At 35.9% G+C, this 26,903-nt stretch overlaps 2 protein-coding genes across 7 annotated transcripts; both read left to right on the top strand.

Moving 5' to 3' along the window:
- The first annotated feature begins 839 nt into the window (after positions 1-839).
- Positions 840-4,950, top strand: LOC147556578 (putative xyloglucan glycosyltransferase 5). Of its 4 annotated transcripts, none has more exons than XM_086657473.1 (6): positions 840-882; positions 1,694-2,429; positions 2,685-2,993; positions 3,083-3,373; positions 3,451-3,564; positions 3,783-4,950. In XM_086657473.1, exons 2-6 carry the CDS (start codon positions 1,707-1,709, stop codon positions 4,431-4,433), a joined length of 2,088 nt encoding a protein of 695 aa, XP_086513599.1. In that variant the 5' UTR covers positions 840-882; positions 1,694-1,706; the 3' UTR covers positions 4,434-4,950. The 4 variants fall into 4 exon arrangements, with proteins under 4 accessions (XP_086513599.1, XP_086513598.1, XP_086513600.1 ...); XM_086657472.1 differs by having other exon boundaries at positions 1,678-2,429; XM_086657474.1 differs by having other exon boundaries at positions 840-912.
- A 12,146-nt stretch (positions 4,951-17,096) lies between these two features.
- Positions 17,097-26,248, top strand: LOC147556577 (WD repeat protein). Of its 3 annotated transcripts, XR_015233467.1 has the most exons (10): positions 17,097-17,675; positions 18,310-18,554; positions 19,735-19,797; positions 19,940-20,076; positions 21,527-21,564; positions 21,670-21,771; positions 21,836-23,796; positions 23,845-24,781; positions 25,213-25,377; positions 26,007-26,248. XR_015233467.1 is itself a non-coding variant. In XM_086657470.1 (8 exons), exons 1-8 carry the CDS (start codon positions 17,397-17,399, stop codon positions 26,159-26,161), a joined length of 1,128 nt encoding a protein of 375 aa, XP_086513596.1. In that variant the 5' UTR covers positions 17,097-17,396; the 3' UTR covers positions 26,162-26,248. The 3 variants fall into 3 exon arrangements, 1 of the variants encoding a protein (XP_086513596.1); XR_015233466.1 differs by having other exon boundaries at positions 21,836-24,781; XM_086657470.1 differs by lacking the exons at positions 21,836-23,796; positions 23,845-24,781 and having other exon boundaries at positions 21,670-21,715.
- The last annotated feature ends 655 nt before the right edge of the window (positions 26,249-26,903 follow it).

Raw genomic sequence — 26,903 nt, 5'->3', positions numbered from 1 at the left:
ATGAAAGAAAGGTGAGAGATTTTGACTTTCAGTTTTGATTTGATTCCTATATTTGTTAGATCCCTAAATTGATCTTTAAATATTATGATGTTATTTAGGAAAAAGAAAAAACTTCTTATAGTTTTGTAAATATCCAAGTGGGCTCTGTAAATACCAGCTCCCTTTTCCCATATAATATTTTTTGAGAATTCGACTACGATCTACGTTAGTGGTTACAAGGCATTGATACATCATTAGGATGTGATAAGCACGATAATCACCTAAGTTAAACCAATGATTAAGGAGGCATGAAGCCCTGACAACAAAGAGGCCTGAAGCCCAACAACAAAGAGGCTCAAAGCCCGTCAGCAACTACTTTATTTAGTGCCTAAATTACATGAGATAAATCTTGAGGATAAACTGCTTCTATCGAGACTCGATCTCAAGATCTCATGGACTTAAGAGGGATGTCCTACCGCTACCCAAAGGGGGTGTACCTTTTCCCATATAATAAACCACAAAGATTGCAAATATTCCTGTAAAATAAATAAAGAAAAAAGGAAAAAAAACAAACCTAAAGCTAAATACTCAGACTAATTAAAAAGCTATAATTTACTCACCTTTTCCTCTTTCTGTTCTGTAAATATATTTAAAACAAATAATATATATTATTCTTTTCTTTGCTCCAAATTAAAGAGTGGATAGAGAGAGAAAATATAGAAATTTCCCCACTTACTTTTGCTCTTTATTAATTTTCTTACAACAGTATCAATTTCTTTTTACTGCAATAGTAATAAGATTAGGAGCTACCCTTTTCAAGAATCCAAACTATATTTAGAGAAACTATAGAAATGTAAAATGGTGGATAAGAAGCTTTGCCAAATGAGCTGAAATTTATTTTAGGTATGATCCAAACCAGTTGGGATCTTCAATGTCTGTAACTATTCCTTTCACCCATTTTTAATATTATTTTTTTAGTTTACTTTAATCTTTTGATCCAAATTTCTCTGTCATTTCAATTCCATCTTCTACAACCAAAACCACCCAAAACCCTAAACTGGGTTTTGTTTTAAAGGATTAGAGTGTTCTATTCTACTGACTTTGTGTGACAGTTAGGCTTCCTGTTTTTGTGATCTATAGTTATTTTCTTGTATCATTTTTTTTAAACAGAATCTATTCTAGAAAATATTCTTAGATAGTAATTTTGTTGGAAGGTTAAAGATGAATAGTTGCTTGTTGAGAAATATCAATATTCTTTAGACCTGTACAACTTCAGATACCTTCTCTCTTCATGGTGGTTTTCCAAGTTGAGTGAGTTGAAACTACTAAAAAACATTTCTCTCTCACTTCTTTATTTTGGGGTTCTCTTGTTACATGTGATTTTAACTGTGAAAAAGTTCAAATGGGTTCTTAAATTTTGATTAAGAGGGGTTGTTTCTAAAGTTTCTTGTCTTCATACTTGATGGTTGTGAAGTTTTCTTGATTTTGAGATCTGGGTTACCCAAATTTTGTGTGGGTTTCAGTTTTTTGGGGTTCTGTTTGTTAAGTGTGAATTAAGTTCATCATAAAGCCTGTGAAGATTTCTTCTGCATTTTGAGGTTTTGGGCTCTGTTTCTTCAGTTTGTATCAAATCCACTATATGTCTTGTTAAGATTTCTTGTGCATTTTGAAGTTTATGGTTCTGTTTCTTTAATTTAGATCAAATCCATCACAGAAACATAGAAGAAATGGCTCCTAGCTTGTTTTCTTCTGATTGGTGGGCGAAGGACACAAGGCGAGGCACTCCTGTTGTTGTAACCATGGAGAACCCTAATTACTCCATTCTAGAAATTAATGGTCCAGATTCAGCATTTCGACCAGTTGATAAGGATCGAGGGAAGAATGCGAAGCAATTAACGTGGGTTTTGCTTCTAAAGGCGAATCGAGCAGTTGGATGTCTTACTTGGCTCGCCACTGTTCTTTGGACTTTACTTGGAGCAATAAAAAAAAGATTGATATTTGGGCAAGGAATAGCCATGGAGAGTGAGAAATCAAGTAAGGGAAGGTTGTTATTCAAATTCATTCGAGGTTTCTTATTGATTTCATTGGCAATTCTAATTTTCGAAGTGGTTGCGCACTTGAATGGTTGGCATTATTTTGAGAACCCTAATTTACATATTCCACAGACTTCTGAGATCCAAGGATTGCTTCATATGATCTTCATTACTTGGTTATCATTCCGAGCGGATTATATTGCTCCTACAATTCAAGCTCTCTCTAACTTTTGTGTAGTTCTCTTTATAATTCAGTCCGTGGACCGACTAATCTTGTGTATTGGTTGCTTCTGGATCAAGTATAAAAAAATTAAGCCGAGCATTAACGGAGATGCATTCAAGTTAGAAGATTTGGAGGGAAGTGGTTATGAATACCCCATGGTTCTTATTCAGATTCCGATGTGTAACGAAAAAGAGGTAACCAACTATAATATCTTCAAGTTTTCCTTAAATATTTTATACACTGGTTTTTCTTATTTTTTTCAGATCTGATTATTTTGTTTCTTATGTTCTATTTTAAAAAAATAAATTATTTGATGGTTTTATGTTCATATTAGTGGTCATTAGTCTGAAGTTCTAAAGACAGTCATGTCGGTTTCATTGGATCTTTTTCCTTTTTGGATTGAATAGACTTTATATGTCGGTGTGGACAAATAATTGAACTTTCTTCAGGTATACGAGCAATCTATCTCTGCGGTTTGCCAAATTGATTGGCCGAAAGATCGTTTACTAATTCAAGTTTTAGACGACTCTGATGATGAAAGCATTCAGAACTTAATCAAATCCGAGGTCTATAAGTGGAGTCAACGGGGTATCAATATTATTTACCGACATCGATTGATTAGAACTGGTTATAAAGCTGGGAATCTCAAGTCTGCCATGGGCTGTGATTATGTCAAGGCATACGAGTTTGTCGCAATCTTCGACGCAGATTTTCAACCAAACTCCGACTTTCTAAAGAAAACAGTTCCTCATTTCAAGGTAAAATTTTTGTAAGAACTTATGAAGTATGTAATTTAGTATGTTTTCGGGGTTTACTTAATCAAAGAATTTTTTAAATTTTTTTTCAGGACAATCCCGAACTCGGGTTGGTTCAGGCTCGATGGGCTTTTGTTAACAAGGACGAGAATTTGTTAACTCGCCTTCAAAATATTAATCTTTGCTTCCACTTTGAAGTGGAGCAACAAGTCAATGGAGTCTTCTTAAACTTCTTCGGTTTCAATGGAACTGCTGGTGTTTGGAGAATCAAAGCTCTCGAGGAATCTGGAGGATGGCTTGAGAGGACGACAGTCGAGGATATGGATATCGCTATTCGTGCCCATCTTCATGGTTGGAAATTCATCTTTCTTAATGATGTTCAGGTAATCAATAACTTCCCTTTTTTTCAATAAAAACCCATATTTCCTCTTGAACTTAGCTCTCTAAGTTCGGTTTTCAGGTACTTTGTGAAGTTCCGGAATCTTATGAAGCTTACAAGAAACAGCAACATCGATGGCATTCTGGTCCGATGCAGCTTTTTAGATTGTGTCTTCCATCTATTATAACTTCAAAGGTATATTCTTTTTAATCTTCCGATATATTTCTCAAACCTTCTTTTCTTTTGCTTTACTTTTGCTTTATGTAGCTTATTAGTTACAATTTTTCTAAAGGTCCTATAGTGCCGTAATTGTTGAAAATATGATGGAACTTTTTCGCTTTTCTGTTTATCGTTGAATTAGGATTTATAATTAGACTCTTAACTGAAAACGGAATATTCATTGTTTATTGCAGTTGTCGACATGGAAGAAAGCAAATTTAATACTATTATTCTTTCTATTGAGGAAATTGATTCTTCCATTCTATTCGTTCACATTGTTTTGCATAATTCTACCTTTAACCATGTTCGTGCCAGAAGCCGAATTACCTATTTGGGTCATCTGTTATATCCCTGTTTTCATGTCATTTCTCAATATTCTCCCAGCACCGAAATCCTTCCCCTTTATCGTCCCTTACCTTCTCTTCGAAAACACCATGTCTGTTACCAAATTCAATGCCATGGTTTCCGGGTTATTTCAGTTAGGAAGTTCTTATGAGTGGGTGGTGACCAAAAAAGCAGGACGATCTTCGGAATCGGACCTAATTGCAGCATCAGAGAGAGAATCGAAAACCTTGACAGATCCACAAATATATAGAGGAGCCTCTGAGAGTGAGCTCTCTGAACTCAACAAATTGATTGAACAACAAGAAGCTTCTCCTACTCCATCACCACCCAAGAAAGTTAACAAAATCTATAGAAAGGAGCTTGCCTTAGCTTTCCTTCTCCTCACTGCTGCCGTCCGAAGCCTTTTAGCAGCTCAAGGTGTTCATTTCTACTTCTTACTCTTTCAAGGCGTGTCATTTCTTCTTGTGGGTCTTGATTTAATTGGCGAACAAATGAGTTAAATCGAAGAAACATTGGGTAGAATAAAAAGCCTATATAAAAGGTATATAAGAAAGAGACATGAAATCTATTACACCTCGTTCGATCTGTATTTCAGCAGAAAAGTTCAGTTGAAGAGTTACGATCCATCTTTCATGATAAGCGCGAATGATGGGTAAACCCCTGATCAAAATAATAAGTTTTCTTCTTCTTTTAAACTTATTGGAAGTACTATTGGCCATATTTGATTACATTTTTTTGTGCATCTGTTACATAGATCAGTTTTCTGCAATGATTAATGATGTTGTTGTTATTATAGTTAGGAGAAGCATAACAGTCATCTTGCTTGGGTAGTGTGGTTTGGTATTTATGATTCAAGCAAATGTTTGTATTCAATAATCTAAAAGCTTGCATGATTGAGAAGTTGTTTTATTTGGTTTCTTAGATTTAATGTTTTCAAATCATGATTATACTTGAGAAAAAGGATTTGTAACAGTTATCTGTATATTTTTCATTAATCTAGTGATATTTGTTCTTAAATGGATGGACCCTTTTCTTTTCTTCCTCTCTCATTTGTTATTTACTTGTTTTTGTATAGTGTCGGCAGGCAGTAAAAGGAGTGTGAAACTTTAGGTTTTGGGTACACCTACTTCTTTCTTGTTAGTTATGATCACATGAAAGAGAGAGAGAGAGTAGAGATTACTTGTCCAAAATTATGTAGACCCTCTTAAATCGTATCTTGAGGGTGACATGAGAGAACTAGTCAAATGCTTCTCTCATACATGTAGATGTAGGCATCCCAAAGTAACTATTTCTCTCTCTCTCCATATATATATATATATATATATATATATATATATGGAGAGAGAGAGAGAGAGAGGTCTAAATTTTGTTTCTCATACAAGTAGGACCATCTTAAAGCATCTTTTTACATCTTCTTGTGAAACAACACATGTGCAATGGGAGAGCAATCTTTTCATATACATATTCAAGTACAACCATAGTTTTAGAATTTACATTCAAACTTGGCAATACTTGAATTACTCAACCAAAATATGTTTTGAAGATTGGTGGTAATTTTTTTTTTTGTTGAAGAAGATTGGTGGTAATTACTTAGCCAAACATATACATTTATAACTTTGTGTGAATATCCATATTTGAACTCTCATCATTGATCTATTTATCATGAATGATTTTGAATAGAAAATAACATTTGCCTCTATAATTTTGTGCACATGCATAAAACTCTATGTTATGATGTGTACATTATCTATAGAAACCTCAACCAACCTTGAACAGGATGAAACTAAGTGACTACACAATGAGTGAACCACCCACATGAGTCAAGTCAATATCATGCATTTAATAGAGAGGGAGAGAGAATGCTTGCTAGCTAGGTGAAAACTTCAATAATCCAAAACACACATTTTGGGCGTTTTCATTCAAAGCTAAAAAGTGGCTAAATGAATGAGCCCTCCTCCAAGTGGTCAACCACATCCAACATAAATATTTAAAGAGGACCATTACATCTTTTTCTTTTAGTAATTATACTTGTAAGAGAGATGATGGTGATGATGAACCAGGGACTAAAGTCGAAGACAAATAGACCAAGAGACCTTAGAAGAAGAAGATCAGTTATTAAAGGATGAAGGTGGAATTAATCAGTTTCTATGAGCACTCCCACACACGTATTATTCACTCGTGTATTTTCTATTAACAGAATGGATTAGTCGAGTGTTAGTTAATTGTTAGTTATCCTAAAACTAACTTTCTCTCTCTAGATAATGATTCTATAATTCTGTTAATTGTTCTCTTAAAACTCTATATAAAGAGATCTCTTAGTATTGATTGAAGTATTGAATTCAAGCTTCTCTTTCATGGTATCGGAGCCCTAAGCGATTTTTTTTCGATCATCAGATCCGGGAAAGCGCAATTGGGACAATTTCAACGAACAAGATAGTTTTAAATCGATCAGAGGTTTCTGCTATTCTTTGTAAAATCTTCAAGCTGAATCTTCAGCTTCGAATTGGAAAAGAGTTGTTTCTTCTGTATCAAAGAATCAGGGACTCAATCTATTCCTGGAAATGGCTACAAATGAAAACCTTAATTCAGGTCAGTTTACTCATAATGCGAATATTACAAGTTTGATTTCTACTCGTTTAGATGATTCAAATTTTCTGGTCTGGAAGGACCAAATTGAGAATGCCCTCATTGGAAATGACCTAATTTCTTATATTGATGGTACAATTGAAGAACCTCCCTAGTTAATTGTTCTTGAGGGTAGAGATTCTGTAAATCCAGCCTATCTTCAATGGCGGAAAAATGATAGCTTTGTCAAATCTTTTATTAAAGCTACCATTTCTCAGTCAATAGCATCAGATATTTTAGGCTTAAAAACATCAAGAGACATTTGGGTCTATCTTGAGTTAATTTTCCTTCAAGAATTTGAAGCAAAGAAGTCCTCTTTGAGACATAGTCTTCAATCTATCAAGAAAGGTTCTTCTTCAATTTTTGTTTATCTTAGCAATATCAAAACCATTGCTGATTCACTTGTGGCTCTAAATGATAGAGTCTCTGACTCTGAACTCTCACGAATTGCTCTTCAAGGTCTAGGAAGGGAGTATTCCCAATTTGTTATTACAATCCAAAATAGGGAAGGTTCTTTAACATTTGCTGAATTAAGAAGTAGACTTCTTCACCATGAACATTGGCTTAAAGAACAAGAACCAATTGATGATAATGAGTCTTATTTTGTTAAAAGATATCCTTCTAGAGGTGTGTCTCGACCCTTTCCTTTCAGAGGTAACAAACCAATTTCACAGACTCAAGCTCTTGAGTTTGGGTCCAAGCTTCCACCCAAGGTTAATTCTCCTTCTGTCAGGAATAATTTCTTTGACTATACAACTATACCTTGTGGCATTTGCTATAAATGGGGCCACACAGCTAGGCAATGTCGAATGAGATTCAAGGACTTCTCAGAGTCAACTCCTGTTCAAAGAAATCAACCAAGAAACTTTGCTAATCTTCACTTACAAGAAATTGAAGAAGATGATGAAGAAGGAGATGAATACATAGAACAACTAGAAGAAGAAGAGGAGCAGGCTCATTTTGGAGCACTTATGAGTGATCTCCAACCACTATCCTCTTCTCCTGAACAGATTCCATCCACTAAGAAAGATGAGAAATGGATAGCAGACACAGGAGCCACTAGCCACATGACACACACCAAGGGTATTCTTATTCATAGCTCTCCATATAAAGGAGACAATGGAGTTATGATAGGAGATGGAAAGTGTCTTGATATTAGAAATACTGGGAAAGCTACTGTGATGACTGGGTCTCAGGCATTTGAGCTTAAAAAGGTACTTCATGTCCCAGCCATCCATAAGAACCTTCTCTCTATTTCTAAATTTACTAAAGAGAATTTTTGTAGTGTTGAGTTCTTACCTTGGGGGTTTTTAATTAGAGACCTCTGGTCTAAGGAGGTCCTAGCTGATGGTCCTATGGTGAATAACCTATATAGTATTGATTTTACTATGAGTCTCTGTGATACTTCATCAAATATACCTTTGGAACAAGCTTATAGTGTCAATGCCTCTGCTAGGACATGGCACAACAGACTTGGCCATCCCTCCAAAGAAGTTATATCAATTTTGGAAAGAGGTAATCAAATCACTATTTCCTCTAAAGATGCCTATGATGTGTGTCCTTCCTGTCAGCTAGGGAAGAGTCACAGGCTCCCTTTCTATCAATCCACAAGCTCTTCTTCCACTCCACTTAAGCTTATCCACTGTGACATCTGGGGTCCATCTCTAGTCCCTACAAAGTCTGGTATTAGATACTACATATTGTTTATGGATGACTATAGTAGCTTCTTTTGGATATACCCCATGAAATTGAGGTTTGACAGCTTGGGCTGTTTTCAACACTTTCAAAGGCACTATGAGAAGCTACTTTCTGCATCCATCAAGACATTCCAGAGTGATGGAGCTTTGGAATTGGTTAAGGGGGACTTTCAAGCTCATCTAAATAAATGTGGGATAATTTTCAGAAGCTCCTGTCCCTATACTCCCTGAAGGGCCTAAAAGGTTACCCTAAAAGGTCTCCACCCGCAAGTATACGGGCGTCAAGTAATAAGTCCGGTAAGACCGGTTCGTTCCTCAGAGACTAAGTTAAACTAAAATCTAACCTTAAAACTATTGAGATTTAAAAATGGTTTGATGGAGGTTTAATAAAAATAAAACAAAAAAAAATAAATAAACAAAGAAATAAGTCGGTATTCAGAAAAAGGGAACCTAGGGTTTTCGAATCCGTCTTCCTAACAATTCTAAGGACAAATTAATTTTGGTCTAATTGGATAGTTCTTTATATAACTCAGGTTTTCAGTCCATGAACGGTCTAAAAACCCGGAAGATATTATCGTTAAAATAGTAAAAACTGTAATAAATTTATCGTTAGAATAATTATTATAACTTCATCTAAACCCTAGATATAAAAGACTTAGCTACTCATGCTAAAAACGATAAATATTTAAAGTAATAGAAGAAAAAGAAGAAAGAAACTTACTTTTCTGCGCTTTTCCCACCAAACAGACCCTTAAGGAATTGATTTCCTTCTGTTTTTCCCGGAAATCTGCCAAACGCACCCTCTGGGAAAACGATTTTCTCGTCTTCCCGGAAATATTTTCCTCTCTGGAAATTTATTTTCTCACCTTCTTCAACCTCCTATTTCTCTCTTTATCTTTAAGTTTCTTTCTCTTTTCTTAATCTTTCTGTTAATTCTCTCTCTCTATCTCTCTCACAAAGACAAAGTAATTAAAATCAAAGAGATATAAAATTGAAATAAAAAATTACCTCCATTAAAGCTCTCGGGTTTCTCTCTCTCTCTACAATATCTCCCTCTTTCTTTCTCTGTAAAACTCTCTATCTCTCTGTAATCTCTCTATCTCTCACAAATAAAGAAATTACAATTAAAGAGATAAAACAAAAACAAAGAAATCGAAATATGAAGATGGTGATGATCTCGGTTCTCCCTCTTTCTCTCTCTACTGTTCTCCTCTGTTTTTGTTCTCTAAAACCGATCTCCCCTCTCTTTCTGTAATCTTCTTTCTTATATAGACCCCCAAAAGATCAATTCAAATCTCGGCCAAAACAGGTTTGATCTCTTCCTCCAATATCTCTCTCTCTCTAAACCGAACCAACAATATTCTTCAATCTTTCTCTCTCTAATTCTGTTTTGATTCGAACAGAAAATCACCTTCAATCTCCTCTCTCTCTAGTGTATAGACCCGGCAAGACAAATTCGAGTTATCTTGAATTTGAATTTTGAGAGAAGATAATGGAGGGAGAGAGAATCACGTACTCGGTTTTGGTTGATAAGAATGAGAGATTCTGTGCTTCGCGGCTGGACGAACGAAGTTGCAGCTCATGCTTTAATCCGCGGCCACGTTACTTGATTTTATTTCGTCCGTTAGATTACTTCGGGTCGCGCAAATATCTCCGTGTACCTCTGGCCGTGACAGAAGGTAGCCCGCGACTTCTCCGGGTCGTACGATTTCTCGCCAGATGCATGCCACTTGTCCTTCTTGACTATTGGTCCACCAAATTTGACCCGAACTTTGACTCGCTCTAATTTATTCATCCGGACTCCGATTTGACTTTTGTTTTCGCCTACGGGTTTGTCTTGGACTCTACTTTCCATCCGAGCACTAATACTGACCAAAAAGTCAGAATCAACAAATGATCAAAATGCCCCTAGTCTATATTCCGACTTTATCCGTTTTGCACGCGTAACTCTGTAAAAAGGTACCTGAACATAAAAGAGAGTAGTTCGTGAGAGTAACTGCTCTAGATAGATTAACTTGCCTAAATTAAGAGACTCAGATGGGACATTTCCATGTCTCATCACTCCCCAACAGAATGGGAGAGCTGAGAGGAAGAACAGGCACATTACATCTGTGGGCAACACCATCCTCTTTCAAGCTTCTATGCCCAAGTACTTTTGGTATCATGCATATGCCACAGCTACTTTCCTCATCAATAGGACTCCAAGTAAGGTACTTTCTTACAAAACTCCTTATGAGGTATTATTCAATAGGGTCCCTGATTATAATATGATTAAAGTGTTTGGTTCCACTTGTTATCCCTATCTTGAAGACATTAAGATTGACAAACTTAGTCCAAGATCAACAAAGTGTGTGTTTATAGGATGTAGTCCTACCCATAAGGGGTTCAAATGCTTGGATCTCACTTCAAATAAAGAGTATGTCTCTAGACATGTTATCTTTGATGAGTACTCTTTCCCTTTTAGTGAAATGACTTAGTCTCCTACTCCCTTATCTAGTGAGTCTACATCTCCTTATGAAGTTATTGTTCTGCCTGCTCTACCAGCCAGTTGTGACACTTCTTTAAGTGATCACCACACAAATTATCCTATTCATGATCAAGTTATTCCAACCCCTCATACTGAGCTCACAGAGAACACTCCCTCATTTAGTTTACCTTCAGCCACATCTCTTTCTAATACTCATTCAATGCAGACTAGGTCTAAGAGTGGTATTGCTAAACCTAAGCACATACCTTATTATGTGGCACTATTGACATCACCTCATACTTTTCATTCTTATTTTCTGGCTGCTCATACCCAATCTATCCGTGAACCCATCTCTTATAAGGAAGCCAGCAAGAGTGAGCACTGGTGTGATGCTATGTTTGCAGAGTTTCAGGCTCTTATCCAAAACAAGACTTGGTCTTTGGTACCTAGGCTTCCCTCTATGAATGTGCTAGGTAGTAAGTGGGTTTTCAAGGTTAAATATAGGTCAGATGGGTCACTTGAGAGATATAAAGCTAGGTTAGTAGCACAAGGCTACAACCAACAAGAGGGAATTGACTATCAAGAGACCTTTAGCCCTGTAATTAAGATACAAACAGTGAGAATTGTGTTAACTTTAGCAGTCACAAGATCTTGGTCTATTCTCCAACTTGATGTTTCAAATGCCTTCCTCCATGGGGACTTGTTTGAAAATGTATACATGAAGCAGCCACAGGGGTTTGTTGATCCTAATCATCCTGATTTTGTGTGTCACTTACACAAATCTCTGTATGGCCTCAAGCAGGCACCTAGGGCCTGGTTTACCAAAATAGCTAGCTATCTAGTTCAATGGGGCTTTACAAAGAGCTCTTCAGACTCTTCTATGTTTGTTTATAGTCAAAATGGTGATCTTTTGGTGTTTCTTCTGTATGTTGATGACATAATTTTGACTGGCTCAAGTACATATTTGGTTCAGACCCTAGTTCATGATTTGGGTACTACATTTGCAATGAAGGAGTTGGGTATTCTCCATTATTTTTTAGGAATTGAGGTACATAGGTGTCCTTCTTCCACTTCTCTTCAGCTTACACAAACCAAGTATATACTTGAACTACTTCAGAAGGTGGATTTGGTCAATTGTAAGCCTAGTGGGGTTCCTGTGACTCATGGGAAGAGAGTCTCTAAGCTGGATGGTGATCTACTTGGTGATCCATTGACATATAGGAGTATTGTTGGTGGATTACAGTATGTAACTCTCACCAGACCAGATGTTACTTATGCAATTAACTATCTCTCACAATTTATGCACAACCCTACCTCTACTCATTTGATTTTACTCAAGAAAGTTCTTAAATACTTGAAAGGCAGCATTGGAGCTGGCATTACCATTGCCTCAGGAGATCTTTCCTCTTTGTCTAGTTACTCTGATTCAGATTGGGGGAGTTGTCCAGATTCTAGGAGGTCTACAAGTGGGTATTGTATTTTCTTAGGCTCTTCTTTGATTTCCTGGTCTTCTAAGAAGCAGAATACAGTTTCTAGGTCATCAACTGAGGCAGAATACAGGGCATTGTCCTTAGCCACATCTGAACTTCTTTGGGTCTCTTACTTGCTGCATGATCTTACCATTCCTGTCTCTTTTCCAATGGTTCTCTACTGTGATAATATGGGGGCTAAGTATTTGGCTTCTAATCCTGTGTTCCATGCTATAACAAAGCATGTAGAGATTGATATACACTTTGTTCGTGATCTAGTCAATTTGAATCATTTGGAAGTTAAGTTTGTCTCTTCAGATATGAATCTTGCTGACATATTGACAAAGGGTCTTCTCCTTTCCTCCTTTGAGTTTCTCAGAAGCAAACTTATGTTCCTTCCTTCCTTGGAACATATGTTTGAGGGGGGCTGTAAGAGAGATGATGGTGATGATGAACCAGGGACTAAAGTCGAAGACAAATAGACCAAGAGACCTTAGAAGAAGAAGATCAGTTATTAAAGGATGAAGGTGGAATTAATCATTTTCTATGAGCACTCCCACACACGTATTATTCACTCGTGTATTTTCTATTAACAGAATGGATTAGTCGAGTGTTAGTTAATTGTTAGTTATCCTAAAACTAACTTTCTCTCTCTAGATAATGATTCCATAATTCTGTTAATTGTTCTCTTAAAACTCTATATAAAGAGATCTCTTGTAAACTAATTAGTATTGATTGAAGTATTGAATTCAAGCTTCTCTTTCAATACTAGTAGTTTTGGTAATAACATATCTCTGAAGAGCAAATGTCATCTCTTAGTTTTGTAAATTTATGATCAGAAGATGATTTTGGTCGCAATGAGCCTGTGCTCTACTCAGATACAATAATAGGTTCCAAGTTGAAAAAGGTACATATCCCATTGAGTCCAACTAAAATAAAAAGGGAGAATTTGTAGGCAATGTGTTGTGAAATATGTAGCAGACCAAATTAACACAAATGGGTATGTACAAACTAATGGAGGTGCTTGTTAGATAACTACTACAGTGTCTATAGAATGGTTCCTTACTTTCCAAAAAAAAATTCAGGTGCTAAATAAATGTATCACACCTCACCCATGCAAGTGATTAACTTGTTGGCCTTGTAGTAAATGAGATTGAGTATAAATACCCCGCTTTCGATATTCTTTGTGAGGTTAACTAATGAAATACGACTGATAACAACTTAAGTCTTTCTTTAGGCCAGCCAAAGATAAACGTAATACTAATAGAAAACTTTATTAAATGATTTCAAGATTCATATCATATCCTTAACTACTATGAACTCAACCATATATAAGCTGCAACCAAACAATTTAAACTCCAACTAGGACTCAATATTTAAAAAATATAAAAACTCTTAAATTACTTAGAAACTGTAAAATATAGAAACTTCTAATATCAAACATATATATATATATATATATCTTGGAATGATAGGGACTTCCAAATTTGAATTGGGAGCCCCAGCCCCCATATATTGGAATTTCGCTAACAAAGGCAAGACATGACAATCTCTAAAAGTGGGTAAAGATATTTAAAGGTATAGACGAAGAATTGTCTTGAATATTTTATGAAGGTTAGTAAGTTGTGTTATTAATTTTCAAATGTCAAAATCTTACTAATAGCAAATTTGCAATTGTCGACTTATTGGAAAAGAACTATATTACTTAGATACTTCAAACTCAATCTCATTTTGAGGAAAAGAATCTAAAAATGACTATAGTAGAGGATAATAACGAAACTTCTCAAAATCATGCAGCTACACCGAATTTTACCCGACGCCATCTATGCGAAGATCTAAAGTCGGACTACTTAACTACAAGAGACCCTATATTGTTATGGATCAGTTTAAAAAAAAAAAAGCTTTTGACCATTTAAAAATGGTTATTCTTCCTAAGGCTCTAATTGACTCGCTAAACTTGAGGTTGCAGGAATATAAAACTATTTCAGAATATAGTTTTATTATGTTTAAAATAACGACAAAGTTGACACATTATGCTTCTATTAGAACTTGCAGGAACAATATAGAAATATGAACTTTAAATGTCATTTTAATTTAATTTTCCTGATGTCAAAATTTATCTTTCTAGAATCAGTCAAGGGGTTGAGACTGCTAAGTTGAATCTCTCTTTGATCCTCTCGATCTTGGGGTGAGACCTGGAAGGAACTTGAACCTCTCTGACGCTCAAGACAATCAGATTGTCCGTGCAGTTAAATAATTGAACATTGGATGAACCCGAATTTTTGGAGTTGTTGTATTGTTGAGTTCATACCTTGTTCAAGTTGTAGCTTTACCTTTTATATGCCTTTGTATCCGACTGTAAATAAGTGGATGAGATGAGGTGGTTGTGATCCACCGTATTGTATTAGAATACTACCTCGTAATCTTAGATACTATGATTCTTTTTTGCGATTATCTTGTATCTTTGGTATTTAGAAGTTACCTTATTCAAAGATACTTCATAGATCGTGTTTCCAATGTTGCAGATCATTTATGCGAAGTTTCCTCCTATCAAAACTCTTGGAGCATCGGTTTGATAAATACTTAAGATCCTCACCGACTAGGATCTTTGATAAAATTTCAGAATTAAGTCGGTAAAGCATTAGACACGCTTCAACCCCCCCCCCCCCCCCCCCCCACACCCCGTCTCCATATGTTTCCGGATTTAGGTAACGACCTCACTTACGCGGACCCTCCGAGTCTTATCTTAAATCCCAAGCCAGACCTGGTTGTGTTTGAGCCAAGGCATAGGCGCCTAGGATTGTTGTACCGACCCCCAAGTTCTGGCCTTGAATGACACACCTCTATCGGATTCAACCTCCCTGTTGACTTGATACGGGTTGACCCGTTGGGCTTTCCAGAGCTTGTCAACGTGTTCAATCGTACGCGTCGGGTTTTAATGCCTTAACTTTTGAAGAACAAATTTCGCTCTTTAGCCTTTTTTATTTTCTAACGTCAGGAAGATGATCTCTTGATCACACGCTTTTTGAGTTTTCTTTTGGGTAACAGACTATGGTACCATCTCTGCCATACGTGAGACACGCGTCTCGCTTTCATAGATGTGAAACCTTAGATGGTTCTTGTCACATTAATAGTGTATCCCTTAGAAAGAGAGATTCGCTGCGATTTTCTTTTGCACGTTGATGGGTTTGCCCGTTTTCGACGTATTCCTCATTATTCCACAAAGACCTTTGCTCTTCATCTTCAATCTATAAATAGCTTGTTTGTTTCTTAGTTTCTCTTTATGGACAATATTTTCTAAGTCGTTCTTTTTTTTATTTAATAATTTTACTAATACTTTCTGAGTTCTCCAAGCTTAAGACGAGATCTTTGTTCGAATTTGACTTTGAAGTTGTTCATTCTCTGTTTTATTCAAGGAAGCCATGCTAAATGGGGATGTGATCAAGGAAACCATGCTAACCCCTACCGGTCTTCGTCGTCTAAGGTGATGGTGGTGAGATGGTTGATATGCGGTTAATCTTTCACAATTACCTTTTCCCCAAGTTGTTAAATGAAGGAGGGTAGAAGAACTAACATGGGACCATGTTGCTTGTATCCTCTAGTTGGCATTAGCAAGATGATGAGATATGAAGTTTCAGACGCCTTCCTTTTCTTCGGGGGTTCTACTTGGTCCTTTTGACTTTTTCTTCTCCCTTGTGCTTCTCGCGTATTGATTCGCTTCAGGTCTTTCATTCTTTGGTTCCTCTCTTGACAAGTCCTTGGAGAACTTCTTTTCTCTTTGCAGTTCTTCTCTTGGTAGGAGTTGGAGACCACTGGTTTCGAATCTATTTCCCATGAAGTTTTACACCCGTATCCGATCAAACCTTATTTTGAGTTTTTCGAGTTCGACTTCCTTAGACCGAAATATTTAAACCCGTTTATCTTGTTGCAATTTCTTTTGTAATGGATATATTACTCACCCCCCCCCCCCCCCCATTTTTTTTATTTCCTTTCTATTTATTTATTTTAAAGAAAACTCAAGAGAAACTCTTAACTTAAATAATATTCTTACACGCATTCATGCTCTGCTTTGATTGGGCTCATTACGTGCGAGATAGAGACGATGACTCCTGAGTCTTGAATGAAACGTCTTCCTAGGATGACGTTGTAGGTAGTGAGTTGTTCGACTATGATGAAATCCACCATACTTACTCGGTTTGCTCTTCCTTCTCCAATCCCAAAGGCAATGCAATTATTCTGCCATGAGTACTTGACTCTCACCGAACCCTGCTAAGTATGTGTGGTACAATTTTAGATAACTTGCGCTTACACTCAAATGTTGGAAACAAGCTCTGCTCATCACATCGGTAGGCAATATCAACAACCATTATTCGATATACACTCCAGTTTGTCATTGTCGCAGTGTTCACCAGAGGGTTGTTGTGCTTGTGCGAGGTAATTATTCTGAGTAAGTCGTCATCTGTGAAGATAATTCGAGGAGTTTCGGCCTCATGTTTTGTGTATATGAGAGGTGGTCCCCTAGCTTCATTCCCGTATCTGCAGTGAGCATTTTTGGTATTTTCTCCTGACGCCGGTCTTCAAACGATTGTGTTGATTGTTCCTACTGTCTTGAGCTCCGAATCTTCTTCGGGTTGTTTCTCATTTCCTGAATTATTCTTTGCAGAAGTAAAGTGAGTTTTGGTGGCTAACCTTGACCCACTCATTTTCTAGAGGACTTCTTTACTTAATACTCAGACGCTTGAACCCAGTATTCTTGTCTGACATATTTGTCCAACTTTCTTTTTCTTACCAAGTCATTTATGATGTTTTTAGGTGCCTGCAATCCATAGTTTTGTGCCTATATGCTTTGTGAAAGGACAGTGAACTCCTGATACACCAAGCTACAACAGACGCAAGGAGAATCTCAATTTGAAACTCAACAAGGAGAATTTCTTATTCAAAACTTAAGAAGGAGAAGTCCTCTTCGAAACCCTAACAAGGAGAAGTCCTATTCGAAACTTAACAAAGAGAAGACACTTTCGAAACTTAACAAGGGGAAGTCTAATTCTAAAAAAAAAACACAAAAAAAACCTGATCGGGGTGGAACCAGGAACAGCTTTCCCTCCCTCTGTACAATCTCACTTCTATCTTTTGTGTGCACAACTGTTTCTCCTCTCTCATCAAAACTCTGTACCTTCTTTTCTCCCCTAAAACCTCCTACCTCAAATGTTAACTCAAACCCACTCACTCTCTCCCCCCTCTATCCTCACTGCTGCCGCCACCACCAACTTCTCCTCTCCAAACCCTACTTTATATTCAGTCAAACCCTTCACAATCACCCAATTAAACTCTTTTAACAAAACCCCATATCTCACTTCTTCATTTAAACCCTTTAACTTCACTGCTTCAATTGCTACTCTTTCTACATTAACCCCACATATCTTCTGCTCAAGTAGTTCAAATTTGCAATTTTCTCTTCATACAGGGTCTAGTTTACATGTTCAGGTAATTTCCTTTCACTTTTTTCTATTTCCAACTTCCTCTTCCAGTATTACTTTTTTTCTTTGTTTATGTTTAAACAAGCAGAATAATTTGAAATCCCATGGTTGTTGAAATTCAGTAATTTGTTGCAAAGATCATGACTCTGAGATTCATGGTATATTAAATTTTCTATTTAAATGTTGAAGGATTTCATTATTCAAACATAAATTTACTAATGTAATCTAGAGAAAAATTTTTGGAAAGGAATATGTAATTATCAGGAAAATAAATCATGCCAAACTAGGGACATTTGAAACCTCATAAACCAATGCTCATTAGCTCCTTCTTTGGATTCTAGGAGGCGGAATTAGGTTTTGAAACTGAGGTTGTGTACCATGAATTTTCCGAGTATCTCGATCGAGGTAATGCTTAGGTTATGATATGGAGATGTCTTCTTTAAAATGCTTTAAGCCGAGCAACTTTTTTGCTAGCTCCTTTGAGTTTGGAAAGATGTGAAATTTAGGGTTTACTCAATTAATAGTATATACTCTGATAACTCTTTGGACTATGTGTTGTTGCACATTAGTATACAAAAAGAATCCGTATTCTATGTTCTTCAACTCCTTCATATTTCATGTTTTTCATATTGGTTTTTCAGAGAAGGAATCTTTTCCGCTACAGAAAACTTCATTTTCGTAGGAATACATCTTCGTCAGGAGAAATTAGAGCTGTTAGAGGACACAAAGAAATAACTTTATCACCCTGGGATGAGAAACCATACGAATTGTCATCTGGTGGAAAAAAAGTTTATTTTGATGAGCAAGATATTGTTTCATTTCTTGATCCCCCAAAGGAACTGATTCCTTTGGACCGAAGTTCTTACAATCCAGCTGCATATCTTTGGTGAGTTTCTTACTTCTTAATTAACTGTCGTTTATCCTAAAAAAATTATGCTGGATTATGGTGGTTGTTAATTACCCAAAACTTATAGGAAAGAGATTTTCAATACTTAGATTTATATGTTATAAAGACTATGCAAGAATGTTGATAATGCATGTACAACTCTTGGTATTCTAGGTTAGGTGTATTTCTCTTGGTACTTGGTAGTTTACCCGGAAGTCATGGCTTTTCTGTTGTGAATCTGCTCCTTTTACAGTTCTATCTTTGGTTTGGATGTAGTCATTAATACTACCAAATCAACTTCTATATCTCAATATCCTCTTCTGTCTTAGTTTGGGACGATGTTTTTAGTAAAAAGGATATCATCTAAGTTAGAGCATCTCTTGTTCGAATATGAGACTTGAAATCGCATTTTGAGTGGAGTAAGAAGCATCGAAACTCAAAGTAGTAAATTGATTGGACCCACAAGCGATCAACTAAATGCTGATAATCCCCATTATAGGCATGTGTATTAAGTATAGAGACTTTAGCGATCAACTAAGAAGCATGTGTATGAAGTATAGAGACTTTAGAGATCTCCATTGGAGACCAACAAAAATTAGAGTGTCTCTATATTGACATTTAGGAAAGAAAATCTCTTTTGACCCTTGACACTTAGGATTTTTAGAGTGTTTGTTAAGTGTCCCATTGCTTAAGGGCATAGAAACTCAGCATCCTTTGTATTACCACATTTATTCTTTTGAAATCTATTGCATGTCCTAGTAGGAATCCCCTTTTTGATATTAGGAAATGTTGTTTGTGGTCTTTAATTTTTGATGAGTCAAATTTCATGTTTACCCACTTGCCAATTATTAAGTAGCAGTCTTCATTTTATGGTGGGCATAAGTTTTGTAGTATCACTAGCTTTCGCCACCAGAAAAATGCCAAAAGTGTACGAATTGTGAGATTCGTGAAGTGATGTTATCATTACTCATTAGTGCATTCTTTAAAATAAACTCGATTTAAGGTTTATTTGCTATATAGTAGAAATATGGAGAAAGGTAAGGAAAAAATATGTACATTATAAGTAGCAATTTAACAACTGAAACTATCTTATAAACTTATAATATCTCTTATGAGTTATGACGTGCACATGTTTGGAGTATTTTCTTCTTCTTTTGACTAACCTATTATTTTGTTACAGGAAAAAAATTGATGATATTCCAGAGGAAAGGCGACATCGGCTGCTACATTTGCTGAATCAAAGGTTGTTTTTTGCAAAAACTCTTTTAGTTGCACATCCTTTTCATCTAGAGCAAATTCTTTTCTTGTTATTTCAGTGACTAAATAAGCATGGTATTTCGTCATATACTTGGCTAAGTGTAACTGAGTGCAGTTTCCTTGTGCAGGCTTACTTCAAGGGTTTGGGAAATAGCTGGTATGCGATACGAGGATTCAAAACTGGCAAAGAAAAGTGCTTCTAACTTTCTAACTAACACAGAAAACATAACGTCACTTGAGTTTTGGAATTGTCGAACAAGTGGAGGTAATTTTCTAATTTTTGTTTATACACTCTTTAAGGCCATGTTTGGTGCACAGGAATGGGATGCGATTATTAGGAAACGCATTCCCAATGGTGTTTGGTGCACAAGAATCGCATTTCCGAAGGGGGAATGTTATTATTCCTCAAGAATGAATCCCCAACCCAAGAATGAGTTGGTTTGCATTTCCCTTCCGTTGGAGTAATCTACGAACAAAATTATTCTTATCAATCCTAATCTTGACCAAACCAAACAATACATTAAGGTATTGCAATTCCCAGGAAACACATTACGTGATTGTTCTTCCTGGGGTAATTGCATTCCTTTCCCGCGGACCAAACATAGCCCAAGAGAATTCATAAACCATTTGTGAACTAAAAAGTGGAATTTAACTTAAATCATACTTTTCAAAAAAAAAACTTAAAGCATAAGTTTTGGAATGTTCAGATTGGTTTAGAGGAAATTTTGTAAAACTCCCTACAAATTTTTTATTTTGAGGAAAAAGGATGACTCAATTTCTTATAATCTTCAGCTCCCTTGGTATTTTCGTAATTTGCAAATGCTTGCAAGAGGTTTGCAACAACTTGCAAAAGGGTTGCAAGTTTGCAACTGTTTGCAAAAAGGTTGCAAAGAATATTATGTTTTTAACTAACAAAACACAAATTTTTGGGTTTTTAACCAAACGAAATACAAATATTGGGGTTGTAACATAAATTTGAAAGCATGAGATAAGTGAGAATATGAGCGGATACGTGGTTAGTTTTTTATGAATAGATATGTGAGTGGTCAAAAGCGTTGTATTTGAACTAATGAATAGAACCGCGGGCCAGCATGAGATAAGTGAGATTGTTAGATATTGGTTGTTGAAGGAAGTTTGTGGGTGAAGCAGTAGAGAGACATAAGGTCGATTAGATAAGTTGTAACTGTATGTGTGAGACAAATCATGAGAGAGAATTTGGGAGAAGCTGTAACCGATCTTGATATGGTGGTTAGATCATTTAAACTCAACCGTTAAATCTCAAATTTTATGATCAAAATCCGAGGTTGTGAATATCCAGAAATAAATCAACTGTTGAGCTCAAAAAAGGTCGTTTTGATTCATTATAAGGATTATACAAGTACTTATATTTATGAAATACTAAGCCCATAATTCTGTGGATATCATTGTTCCTCATAATGCAAGCCGAGCATCCCCAGTTAACTTATGTTCTGAATCTTCTGTATTGGGATAAATTTCTATAGGTCGAGGAAGATATTATTAGATTGTCAGAAGTCAAGTAGAAAAAAAAGAGGAAAATTGGAAGAAGAAAAAAAATAGAAAGAAAAGATAATGGTTTCTCCTGTAAATTGTTCAAAGTTGTAACTCTCCAGTTATTTCTTCTTACTGCTCTAGTACTTGTTCTTTGTGGAATATCTAATGTGTCATATGATGGGTATTTCAAATTCATTGCACAGGACCTATCCCTATTTCCTGGATGAATTTCTTCAAAAAGGTCCGCTCTCTGTTCTCTGATTTGTAGAGTCGTCTGCTACGACATTCTTTAGTCCCTCCCTCCATTTTTGTAAATTATTTAACCTTCAAAGTCAACTTCTTGTAGGTAATATTTCGCAGAGATGGGCAGACTTATGGGCGCATACTTGTTGGTAATTTGTTAATCTTTATTAATTGGTCATTATCTATATGGAGTATTTCAAAGAAAGTATTTGGTAATTTGTTAATCTTTATTAATTGGTCATTATCTATATGGAGTATTTCAAAGAAAGTATTTAAAGATGTTCTTAAATGCTGTTTGGTGTCTATAATTATTGAGTTTAAAGGAGTTTGTGGTCCACTTTTTACGTCTGCCCCTTTACGAGGGGCATGCATCTAATTTGCTTTAGAAAATAATGCATTTAAGTATCATATCAATAGGATGAATTCTCAAAACTTGTCTTCGTTTGCAACCTAACCTTATTACGTATCTTATGCAAAAGTCGACCATGTGTAGTGCCCCAAGTCCCGAATTACCTTAGCTATTAATTATTATGTTTATGAATCCATGGCAAACGTAAACCATGGAGCTCATAAAGAATTAATAAATCAAACTAATAATAATTCTAGTAGTTCCAAAACTTCAAAGTAACTAATTACATCAGCCTCATAAACAAATCTGGAAAGAACTGCTACGAACGAAAGCTCTGAGCTAACAGTCTAAGATCAAGCAGGTGAAGCCTCCTGGTCTCTCACCTAAAAAAATTGGGTCAAAATCCAACAATTAGATTTCTAAATACCTAGGATCTCAGTAAGCTAGTCAAAGGACAACAACATCGAACATAAGCGGCAATAACAATATATATTCGTGACATAGTGAAGAAGCCAACAATCTTAACCACAACTATGAGGTTGAAGATGTTCATACATTTCAATTTCCATTTCCATTTCGACAAGTTACTCTAAATTTCAAGGTCCACTGGAAAGACCCCATTTGACATCCGTGTTTGAATTGACTTTATCCTATCACTTAAACAATGGGGCCTTCTCATCCCCGGCACACCAATACATAACTATGTCACGCTGCGGTCATCGCACATCAAGAATGAGCAGGAATCGAGCCAACCTCTAGTTGGTATTATCACTTTCCATCCACTAGGTAATTTGACTTTGTCAGCACACTTGTGTTTGCATCGGCCTCCATGTCGAGCCAATCACCACTTGATACTGATTTACAATTATCCATCCAATAAGAACTCAAGTCTTTGGTCCATTAGGTAGTTCAATATCGTAGTGCCAAATCTGTGTTTGCATTGACCATCATGTTAAGCCAACCAACACTTCTTTATTTATTAACATTTGTTTCGTAGGTTAACATCCAATTAAGTGGTAGCCTGTCACACATTAGCGAACCCGCGTCTTCATCGACCCTTGCGTCGAGCCAAATCCTAATTAGTTTAACCTTCTAGCAAGAACTATTTTCAGCTGCTACATTTTAACTACTTTTCTGCCACTGGGGCATAAATACTATATCTCATAATAGACGTTGTAAGGGTTCTCGATACACCACGAGGCACTAATACATTTTAGATAGTTTTTTCATATGCACTGTATTTCATCACAATACAGAAATATAACATATATGCTCATATAAGCCAACACACCATATAAACCTTAGTCTCTTTATCAACCCTACACAAGAAGAATTTTCAATATTGTTTTCAGGCATCGGTACTATCAAGTGTCTCGTGCAAGTACTTACATAAAGTCCATTAAGAATATCATGTATGTTCATTTCATTGCATAAAAATATTATATGTATACATATCACTAAATGATAAACATGATTTACCTTAGTTATTAACTAATTTAACATGACTATATATCAATTTTCCAGCAACTAATATGTCACTCTTACTTAGTTATTGTACGTTTAAAGTAACCGTATACATCTATAAATTTAGTATTGTTTGTTCACATCGATGGTGATCAATAACAGGTATTTATCATGATGTAAATCGTAACATCTAATAAGAGAATTGATATTGACATTAGTTTATTGTACTGTTATGTTATCCGGTGATTATTAGAAGATCCAACTATCACTGGACAATTTGGATATTGAAGTTAAAAAGGGCTAGGAAAACCTTAAAGATCGAGATGCCTACATCATTGCACCACACAGGAAGGGGTCCTTTCTCTGTTTTGTAAAACCGCCAAGTTGATTAGAGTTTTGAAAGTAAAACCCAGAAGGGTTATAAGCTTTTTTGTCGATTAGAGTTTTGAAAGTAAAACCCAAAAGGGTTATAAGCTTTTTTGTTTGAACCCCACATAATATCTCATTGTTACACCATTATAGGTTGTTTCTATAAATTCAGCTAACTGGAGGCAGGATTCAACGCAACCACATGATTAGAATCCCAATGTAGCTGAGTTAATTGATTCATGATAGATATTGGAATTTAAAAAAGTTAGCGAACTCCAAATACTGAACATTGTAAACTGAAATAGCTGTTGAGGTCGGAGGAACTTATGTAGATATCAATACCAGTGGGAAGTCAAGTTCGATATGTTGCATATCTGAACTTTAAGGGACTTGGTTTGTTCTTGTAGCAAGTATGGAATATTTAGTTAAGAATCAGGAGTTAGATAGTGCAAAGATTCAAAAAACTAAGATAAGGAAGATAAACCCTAAAGGATTGATAAGCAAGAACAAAAAGAATTTAGATAGTGCAAAGATATAAAAACTAAGATAATAAAGGTAAACCCTCAAGGAAACTTGAAAAGCTAAGTATAAAAATTATCCTGAAGCAATATAATAGTTTATTAAAAATTTAATGTACAAATGTAAAGCAAGATAAAACCCCTCCTGGATCCTCAATATGATGACGTCAATGAAGCCCATTTGTGTGATTTGCATCATTCTCCCCTTCTTTGAGAAAGTTCGTCCTCGAATTTCTTGTTTGCAGCTTGCAGGATTCGAAAGCTTGAAAGAATGTTCTACATATCTCGGAACACTAAAACTTATCTATACGGCCTAAGTCGTTTGTCCCAAAAATTGTTACATTGACAGCCTAAGTCGCCATTCTATAGTTTCAACTCTCAATTCTTCTTTTTTGATGCGCTATTTGTTGCAAGCCACAGAATGCTAGAGTATCTGCATGTGACACGTAGAACGAAGACACTAGCTAGTCGAGAAAGAAAAGAACACTTAGAGAAGTAGCACCCAGCCCTACAAGGTAGGTCTCGAGTTCAAACCCCCTCAACTGTCCCACTTGAGTATTATTCTTGCAATTCATGAACAAGAAATATACAACAGTACCAATAGCTGTTGAGGTCTTGACATCCTTCGAGTTAGGAATTTAAGTTGTAGTTCATCTAAAAATTTCCTTACGAGGAGCTGTCTTTTGGACAACTATTGTTTTGCTCTTCTTTTCTTCCTCATTTTGAATAAAATATTTTGAAAATAAATATCAAGTATATAATGAGGATCGTCAATATGAAACTAGAAATAAATTTTGGTCTCATCAGCCATCAGGTAAGCTACTTCTATTTAATTCGACAATAAGATAAGATACACTCTCTGCATCTGCCCTGTTTGTTGACAGGTTGCAATTTCACCAACAATTTATAATCAAGTAACGCATTTTAATTATTAACATACATGCAGGTGGACCAGTTCTAGGAGGGATTGCGAATTCCTTCAGTACATTGTATTTCACAGTGAGAGAACATAAAGAAGTAATGTCAACAGAACAACCTTGTGATTTGGCATATGAATTTGGAGATGGACTTTTGGATCTCCACGATTATCCACAAGGTTTTCCTAAACCAGGTACTTTTCCTGTTATGATTCTTATTACCATTTTATTATGTGAAAACAGAGTGGTTGACGGTTATTATTTAGTTATCTGTCAACGACCTTAATTCTCTTAGAAGGGATGTAGCAAGCCTAAATTTTGCACAATATCTCGTAACGTAATTGGTCAGATAATCAAGCTCTAGTTGACATTTGAAATACCAAAGACGTGAAAGTAGGTCATTCAGTAGGTTAGCCACGGGTTTCTAAGGTTAAGCCAAGATATAGATTTTTTTGGTATTGGGGGACTTCGTGAAATTAATCTCTAACGTATAGATGAATGTACTTCAAGGTCCTAGATTTGAATCCCTAAATTGAAGCGGTTAGGATTTTTCCCGAGCACTGGTTAATACTGCTTCCTTTGGATCCTGTCAAGCTGCAGTGAAGTTGATGTAACTATAGATATATGAGTAGTTCTGCGCTTCTTCTCTTACACTATTCCGTTTTTAACTAATCTTATACAGTAAGTTGTCTATCAGACTCGCGATCTTATTGTTCAAACCAAGGTGACTTGTTAAGTTATTATGTCTTAAACGGTGGGAGTGTCTCACTATTTTTCAGAAGAAAGAGTACTAACGAAGTCATTATGTTGTTTCATTTTGTAGTAAAACATTCATGGCCTTTCAACGATCATGTCGTGGTTTATGTTCGTCATGTTGGACCAGGAGTTTTGGTAGGGCAAGCATGGCAAGAAGGGAAACAACTTGAACAAGTTCCTAAAAAGTTATGTGGTGAAATTTTAATGGTGAAGGATTATTGAGAAAAGATTCATAATTTTCTGTTTGCTTCACAATTTTGATCCGAGGACCAATTCATGTTATAGGTAAAGAATGAATTATCCTCTCAACTATGTCTGTGTAAATCAAATGTGATTATTTACACGAACTATGCAATACTAGTGGTGCTTACCAGTCTGGCACCGGCCTGTTTTGTACGGCCCTGTCAGTATGGAAAACGGCCTAGATCAACCCAGGTTTTATCTCAGACTGGGCCTCTATTTTGAATCCGGCGGGCTACGCTTGGCCCGACCCACTAGGAACTAGATTGCGCAAAACCCAATTCGACCGGTTTTCTTTTTTAAGTTTCTTTACAAATGTTATATCATGTAATATAAATAAGAATTTTTTAGTGTAAAGTTCAAAAACAAAGGGAGTAGTTACTCGTATATCCACTCTTAAATTAATAAACACTACAAGACCAGAATAAAACATGAAACGCAAAATAAGTCTAAAAGTGTACTTTTTGGTGGTCTCATGCTTTAAGTTATTTATTTCCTCTCACTATTGTTCTTTTATAAATACATTTTAATTTATAGTAAACCAAAGGTTTCTTGTGGTTGAGTTAATAAATATATTATTCGAAAATTTAAGGTAAATTTTTTTTCTCAATATTTATTGTCAGAGGTTATAGTTCCAAGACTAACGTACCAAATCAGTCTTTCTTGTCCTAAAAAATGAGATTTCCTCTCTCTCTATATATATATATATGTTACAATATTTCTT

The sequence above is a fragment of the Eschscholzia californica genome, unplaced genomic scaffold (genome assembly GCF_041429995.1).
Source record: "Eschscholzia californica isolate CP2 unplaced genomic scaffold, dmEscCali1.0.p SCAF_2, whole genome shotgun sequence".
NCBI classification, from domain to species: Eukaryota; Viridiplantae; Streptophyta; class Magnoliopsida; order Ranunculales; family Papaveraceae; genus Eschscholzia; species Eschscholzia californica.
This window is presented reverse-complemented; position numbering and strand designations above follow the sequence as displayed.